Source organism: Lampris incognitus, chromosome 14 (assembly GCF_029633865.1).
Source record: "Lampris incognitus isolate fLamInc1 chromosome 14, fLamInc1.hap2, whole genome shotgun sequence".
Lineage (NCBI taxonomy): Eukaryota > Metazoa > Chordata > Actinopteri > Lampriformes > Lampridae > Lampris > Lampris incognitus.
This window is the reverse complement of record NC_079224.1, coordinates 9,621,265-9,628,881: the sequence shown is the minus strand read 5'-3', so window position 1 is coordinate 9,628,881 and position 7,617 is coordinate 9,621,265. Positions and strand designations below refer to the sequence as shown.

The following is a 7,617-nucleotide window of genomic DNA, read 5'->3' as shown; positions in this document are numbered from 1 at the left end:
CGAACAAAGCCTCGGGACGCTCACAGTGGCGCGCGGAGATCCGGAGAGCTCGTGCAGGTCCCGGGGATGACAGCGCGACAGCGGAGGACTTTCATTTTAATTTCTCTCTCGTCGTTTCGCTGAGCAATTTTTTCTCCCCCACTTTGTCGCGGGAAAAGGACAATTCGCCTTGTTTCAACTGCCGCCTCCCCCACCCCACCCCCCCACCGCCCCCCAAAATAACAACAAAAAACCCCCCAAAAAAAACCGTTCGTTTGGCCCCAAAATGCAAAGACCAGGCGGCCAGGGGACGGCGTTTTCCATCGACTCCCTGATAGGCACTCCGCAGCCCCGGCCGGGGCACCTGCTGTACACCGGCTACCCGATGTTCATGCCCTACAGACCTCTGGTGATCCCGCAAGCCTTGCCCCACTCGCCCCTGTCGTCCGGTATACCCCCGCTGGCGCCGCTGGCGTCTTTCGCGGGGCGCCTCACCAACACCTTCTGCGCCAGTCTGGGTCAGGGGGTACCGTCCATGGTCGCGCTCACCACGACGCTGCCAAGTTTCTCGGACGCGCCGGACAGTTTCTATCCTCCGCAGGAGTTACCCGGAGCCAGGCTGAGCGCCGCGGAGCCGGCCGGCAGGAGGCAGGAGAGCCCCCATTCGGAGGAGGCGCACGCCAGAGACAAAGCGTCCGAGCTGCTGAACTTCTCGGAAACTTTCCAGACCATATCAGGTGAGCGGGCCTCGCTGTCCTACACCACTTCCCAACTCATTCCCACCGGATGTGCGCGACTGCCAAACTGTTGCGCGGAGGGTGCGTGAATTCCTTTGCTCCGTCTTGGGATCCAAAAAAACCCTGTAATTGAAAGGGATGCCCTCAAATTGTGCGCTAGTTGAATCTACACAGCGAATGTGGTTTTGTGTATAATTTCCAAGCCTTCGTTAATTATTGGGAGGGACAAATTAAGGCCACGCTAATTCCCGATGCGCCTCAAAGCTGAAAAAAGTGCCTGAAAAGGCTGAACAGGTTGTTAACGTGTGACAAGAGGACTAAAAGTTGTATTTAATTATTCTCAACTTGACGTGGCACAAGTCAACAGGCCCAGAAACAGGACGCAGTGCAGCTCGTGTGTTTGCCCCAAGTTTCCCGAGGACGTCCCTGTTATTGTCGTTGCTATCATTATTGTTGTTGTTGTCGCTGTCGTCATTATTAATGTGATTGTTTTTCGTGAAACGTTAAGGTGAGACCAAACTGTACAGCTCAGACGACGAGAAGCTGGACGTGAAGTGCGCGGAGCCGGCGTGCAGCGACCGGGAGGACAGCTGCTCGGCGGACAGCGAGAACGAGAGCTTCTCGGACGGCAACACGTGCGGCTCCCTGTCCCACAAGGGCAAACTGAAGGGCGGCGCGCAGGACGCGCTGCCGGCCGGCGGCTCGGCGGGCAAGAGCCGCCGGAGACGGACCGCCTTCACCAGCGAGCAGCTGCTGGAGCTGGAGAAGGAGTTCCACTGCAAGAAGTACCTGTCCCTCACCGAGCGCTCCCAGATCGCGCACGCCCTCAAGCTGAGCGAGGTGCAGGTGAAGATCTGGTTCCAGAACCGCAGGGCCAAGTGGAAACGGATCAAGGCCGGCAACGTCAACAACCGGTCGGGGGAGCCGGTCCGAAATCCCAAAATCGTGGTGCCGATCCCCGTGCACGTCAACCGGTTTGCCGTGAGGAGTCAGCACCAACAGATCGAGCAGGGGAGCAGGCCGTGAACTGAACGATGGGAACGAGAGAACGGAGGAGGGGGAAAACAAAACAAAACAAAACAAACACTGTTGACGTTGGTGGGTTTTGCTGAACGCATGACGCGACACAAGCGCGCGCGCAGACACGGAGGATGTGTTTCTTTTTTCTTGTGTTTCTTTATTTTGGGCCGCTGAGAGGTTGAGCTGGAGCGGAAGCAGAGCCTCTCGCGGGGTCTCCTTATTTATTGTTTTGTGAATATGTAAATATATAGTCTATGGGTCCGGCTGTGTGGGGTGAGGAGGAGGAGGAGGAGGGGGAGGTCTCCTGGAGTATTTATATGTCGGGCCCGTACCTGTTCTGTTGGCTGTCCCTGCATGTCCTTCCTCGCCTGGTGGAGCGGTTCGGGTTTCCCTGCGTGTCTTTTGGTTCCTTCTGTTTGCATGCGACTCCGGAACAAGGGAGGAGGCGGTTCGGAGAAGGTTCGGCTTGTTCGGCGCTTGAAGGAGCCAGCTGTCTGTGAACGAGGAGCAGTGTGAAGCATATTGACCTAATAAATCGGTTTATATATAAAGCTGGGATCCGGAATGAATCGTTATTTTTAATTATCTGTGCTGGGAGGTTTCACACATCATCCGGGAAAATGACAAATGCCTTTGTTTTAATTCGCCGGCAGAAACCTAAATCTGAACCAGGTAACCCACACGAGGAGTGGTTTCATATTTTAATCATGAAAAAAAAGAAAAGAAACGTCGGCTTTATTTCTAATTAGGCCTATATGACAAATTGTAATTAAATAAAACTGTACTTAAATGCTTGCTTAATAACCGAGGACTTATATTTTTATTAATGGGTTTTTTTTAAACCTATTAAATGTTATTAATCGTCCGTGCTGCCAGAGGAGCACGTGGCTCACCTTACAGGTTTAACGCGTGCTGGTCCAGACGAGCCAGTCAGGGGGGCGCGTTCGAACCAGCGGCAGTAAGACGAGACGAGCCATTCATCAACCTCAGGAAGCCACTTTGTCTTCCCGCATCCCCATTAAATGGTCACATCCGGCACACTGTAATGAACTTCTCTATCAATCACTGGTCCAGAGGAGGGCGCGCGCGCGCGCGCACACGCGTTCGCGCACACTCGCTGGTTCCACGCCAGTCCAGATGACTAAATTTGTTTGACTGACAGCTCTGAACGTGGACAGATGTGTGACGAAGGCGGATGGACGCGGACCCGTTCCGTGACGCCCCGTCTCAGACGCACGGGCCCTGAAATAAGCGGAGAGGCACGTCAAAGTTAAACATTCCTCTGAAATCGTAAAACGTGAGACAAAAAAGGGGGACCAAAAAAAGGGGACCACAACAGTGGCGGCTGGTGCTAAAATTTTTTTTAATTTTTTTTGGGGGGGGGGGCGCAGTTTACCTTGGCCCAGCACACCTGACAGCTGCTTTAGTGTCCACACAGTCACAGAGTTATTAAGAAGGACAATGTCGCCTATAGATGTTATCAGGGTTGGTAGACACTGGATGATTGACAGTCGAGACGAGGCGTCGTGGTGGGTGTGAACATGATTGACAGCCACGAGAATTGTCCAATCACATTAGATCAACAAACATTAAAACAATACCAATTCACTGCCAATAAAAGTGGGCGTGTCTGGGCGACACAGAACTGCGCCCCCTGGAAGATCTGAAGAAACCAATCAGACAGCAGCCTCAGGTCACCTGCTCGCCACAGGTTCGAGGGCTTACATAAGGTGTGGTTTGGCCGGCGCCCCTCACCCAGGAAGTATATGTATTCAGACAGAAACCAACCAAACACCATTTGAACCCATATTTAATGGCTGCTCACAGGCTGAACAACACGTTTATTTAATAATCATTTGCATTACACAACTACATTATATTTAACATATTTAAGTAGATTCTCATCTCTTGATAGTTGAGGGGGGCGGCGCCCCAGCGCCCTGTACTGGCCAGCCGCCACTGGGCCACAAAGACAGACACCACGCTGCAGACGGAGCACAGAGGGTCTCCTTCTGACAGCGCCTCCGCATCAGCAGCGAGGGACACCTGTTGAAAGAGCTAAATTAGCCAGATTCCAAGCACAGACCACTTTGTCTTTATTCTTTTATTTTATTTGGGAAAAAGGTCTGATCATCCATCACGACAGGCCCGTGCAGGAGAACATGACACGTGTTCATCACGTGTCCCGTGGACAACAAGGGCACACAAACAGCTTCGGATCACCAACACGCAATACTGCTGCTGCTGCTACTGTAATAATAATAATAATAATTATTATTATTATTATTATTATTATTACAATATAAATAATCAGGAATCAGGAACATTTATTTGTCGTTTCACTTCATGCACTTGCGCACATGAAATGAAACGAAATGTCGTTTCCTCCAACCCCCAGCAGCGCAACACAAACACAAACACACACCCAAACTACAAGAACACGTGTATCCAAACGACACACAAAAAACTACAAAAATACATACATACATACATATATCCCAACACATCAACAAAAAAACGTACTGTCCAAGAGAAGGAACGCCAGCCAGCCATGAGTGTCGGAGCTGCCGGTCTGCGTGGGCTAGCAGTTAGCTTAGCCTGCCCCGCTTCCGCGTCCTGTCAGACCGCCCTCCGTGTTACCTCTTCGGGCGCAGCTCCGGGCAGGGCCGTGGTCCCTGGGCCCACAGGACAAAGCAGACCAAGCGCTCCCAGCTGATCCAGCACCAGTTCTCCCAGCCATCAAACGAAGACAACCTTAGACGCACACGTGGACAAAGACACCGCATGGACGGGACCGGGTGAGGCCGCCGCAAACGTAAGTTCGCACCGCCATCTTCCCACACTGGTACTGGGTGAGGCCGCCGCAAATGTGAATTTGTGCCGCCATCTTCCCACACCGGAAGCAGAATCAATATTAATAATATCAATAATAACAATAATAATACTATTTATGATAACAATAATAATAACAATCTAAAGTAAAATTTTAGGAGTTGGCACCACCCATGACGTGTGCATATGAGTACAGTTGCAGCCATGTGAGTTATGTTTATGCCAGGACTGTCTGGCCGCACGAATGTCAAGCGGTGTGCACGATATTAAAAATGATTTTATCATTGGTTTGACCTCTGGCCATAAACAGCCGGTCGTTGGTGACCCGGGTATCATGAACCGCTGCCAAACGTTTATTTCATTGTCCACCTCATGCGTCAAGATTGTGACATGTGGCCGGGAATTCAAGGAGTGATCATCTCGTGGGCGAGCGACGGGAAGCTTTATTCTGATCCAAGAGCTGACTAATATAAAATGTCAACCCCACAACACTGTGCAAGAGCGTAACGGCTATTTCTGTCTCGGTGAGCTCGTGGAAGTGACAGCGGAGGGCCATGACGTACCCCATAGCTTAACATGACTTTTCTACATCATGTGAGTCAGTCTGTATTCCCGAAATGAGAGATTCTCCCATCCGAGCCAAGTGACACTTGATTTAAGGAGACGAGCGAACAGGCCGCTAGCACACCAGGCACACATTGAACGCTCACTACCGGTGTTGTTTGTGGCGAGTGAGTCCACGTGGACACAAAATGCCATTTAACATGAACTACTAGCCTCCATCATCCACATATATATATCATATCAATTAACAGACATGTTCCCTCATATTGAAAACATTGTACTTCCCTCAGATGGACAGCCTAACGAAGTTATAACGAGTTGAGTTTAGCTCGCGTGTGAATCCGTATAACCTGAACCCCCTTATAACGTCTAATAATCGCTCCGTGTCATTAGAAGTGTATTATTTTTCGAGGACACCTTAGTCTCCAGATGGCATCAGTGTCATTTCACCACCCTACAGCGCTTGAACTGTGAATTGACATGTCATCAGCTCCATTCAGCAAGGAGGCATCAAACCGTCTCCAAATTCCCACCCGGAGAGAGAAAAAGAAGAGGGAGCGAGAGAGGGCTACTGAGAGAGCCAAGAGAGTGGGGGGGGGGTGAGAGAGAAGGGGGAGAGAGAGAAATAAGGAGAGAGGGGGGGAAAGGGGAGAGAGAGAGAGAGAGAGAGAGAGAGAGAGAGAGAGAGAGAGAGAGAGAGAGAGAGAGAGAGAGAGCGAGCGTCGTCAGTCATGGCGTGAGTGTAGGCTGCTCGGTGTGTACCGGGGGCCTGACTTCTTGGGAGGGTCTGTGCGGCCCTGGCTACAGTGATGTATGGGCAGATGCATCAAATCGCACAAGATAAACAAGCGATGAGTTTCATCAGGGCCATCATAGCTTTAATTTGGCTGCCTAATGAGTCAGATCTAGTGGCGGAGATAAGAGTTGTCAGAGGCCCGGCTCTAATGAATTTCTTGCCACTTGTAATCAAGGTTGCCTGTCTGAGGGGGGATGATTAATGGAACCCTGGAGGATTCCCTCGGCCCTCAGCCTTCATTACAGCTAATGCATTCTCAGGCAAATTAACAGGGAAATGCAGGCACAAGCCAATGCGGGGAAAGGAGAGAGACAGACATAGATAGAGAGGGAGAGAGAGAGAGAGAGAGAGAGAGAGAGAGAGAGAGAGAGAGAGAGAGAGAGAGAGAGAGAGAGAGAGAGAGAGAGAGAGGTGGAGAATGGGATTCAGTAGTAGGATTAGTATGAAAAAACAAGAGCAAGGAAGATGAAGACAAGACTACGTGGGTATAAAAATGGACAGAGAGAGAGAGCGAGAGAGAGCACACGAGAGAGAGAGCGAGAGAGAGAGAGAGCGAGAGAGAGAGAGAGAGAGAGAGAGAGAGATGTACTTAGGGTGGCTGATTAGCGAGACATTCAAGGATATGGTAATGAGTACAGGGGGAATGGATACGGGGCGGTCAGGAGGGGCAGGGTAGTACATGGATGTGTACAAGGTTATTGGTCACATATGATGGAGGAGAAATTGATGAATGACGTCCCGGCTCTGCCCGGGTTGTCCGGATGATCCGAGGATGAATACTCATAAGAGAGATGCTCCGATGGAGCTGCTCTAGTTGCCGGTCAAAAGAGGTTAAAGCGTTTAAATTGGGACCATTTAGCTTTAGTGGAAATGGGGGTGGGGGGGGGAGTCATAGCGACAGGAGCATTGGCATGGAGGGGAAAAGACCCTGAAAAGCAACAGCAATCTTAATCCACGGAGACAAACATGCGGAAACAAGCCACTACGTCAAAGCCACTTTGACAGAACATTTATGTCGGTGACCCTGCGGAGTAATCAGCCACGTGCTAAACACGGCGGCACGTGGACGAGAGCGCCCAACATGTTATGGAAATATGGATTTAATGTTTGCAAATATGGCCCTCGTCAGGTCTTTGTGCACCGATCCATCAGCCTCAGGGCCCACCTCTGTAATCTGGGAGGCAATTTGTCTGGGACGAGGTGGGCGGCGGAGAGCCCTCCTTACTGTTTAGCCGGGCCTGATGAAATAACACAACACAGCACCGCCGCCACAGACACCAACCCAGCAGCTCGCACACTGCACCGACGTGGCGACAATGCCGAGACCGCATGGGTATGGACGAAAGAATGAACACAACGTTGTCCTCATCACAACTCAGGAACTTGACGTCAATACGGGTCCAGTCCGGTGAGATGTGTGTGTCTGTGGCCTTGCACTTCAGGAATCAGGAACATTTATTTTGTCGTTTCATTTGATGCGCTTGCGCACATGAAATGAAACGAAACGTCGTTTCTCCCCAGCCCACAACAGTACAACGCAAAGACGAGAACACACATCCAAACTACAAGACCACATATATCCAAACTACTGACAAAAAAACTACAAAAACACGTTTCCAATATATCACACACACACACACAAAATCACTGTCCAAAACAGCGAACACCAGGATGACTGTCGGAACTGCC

At 50.7% G+C, this 7,617-nt stretch overlaps 1 protein-coding gene across 1 annotated transcript; it reads left to right on the top strand.

Annotated features, from left to right (window-relative positions):
* Positions 1 to 265: 265 nt before the first annotated feature.
* On the top strand, positions 266 to 1,940 carry gbx1 (gastrulation brain homeobox 1). The gene is made up of 2 exons (XM_056293669.1): positions 266 to 716; positions 1,225 to 1,940. Exons 1-2 carry the CDS (start codon positions 266 to 268, stop codon positions 1,740 to 1,742), a joined length of 969 nt encoding a protein of 322 aa, XP_056149644.1. The 3' UTR covers positions 1,743 to 1,940.
* The last annotated feature ends 5,677 nt before the right edge of the window (positions 1,941 to 7,617 follow it).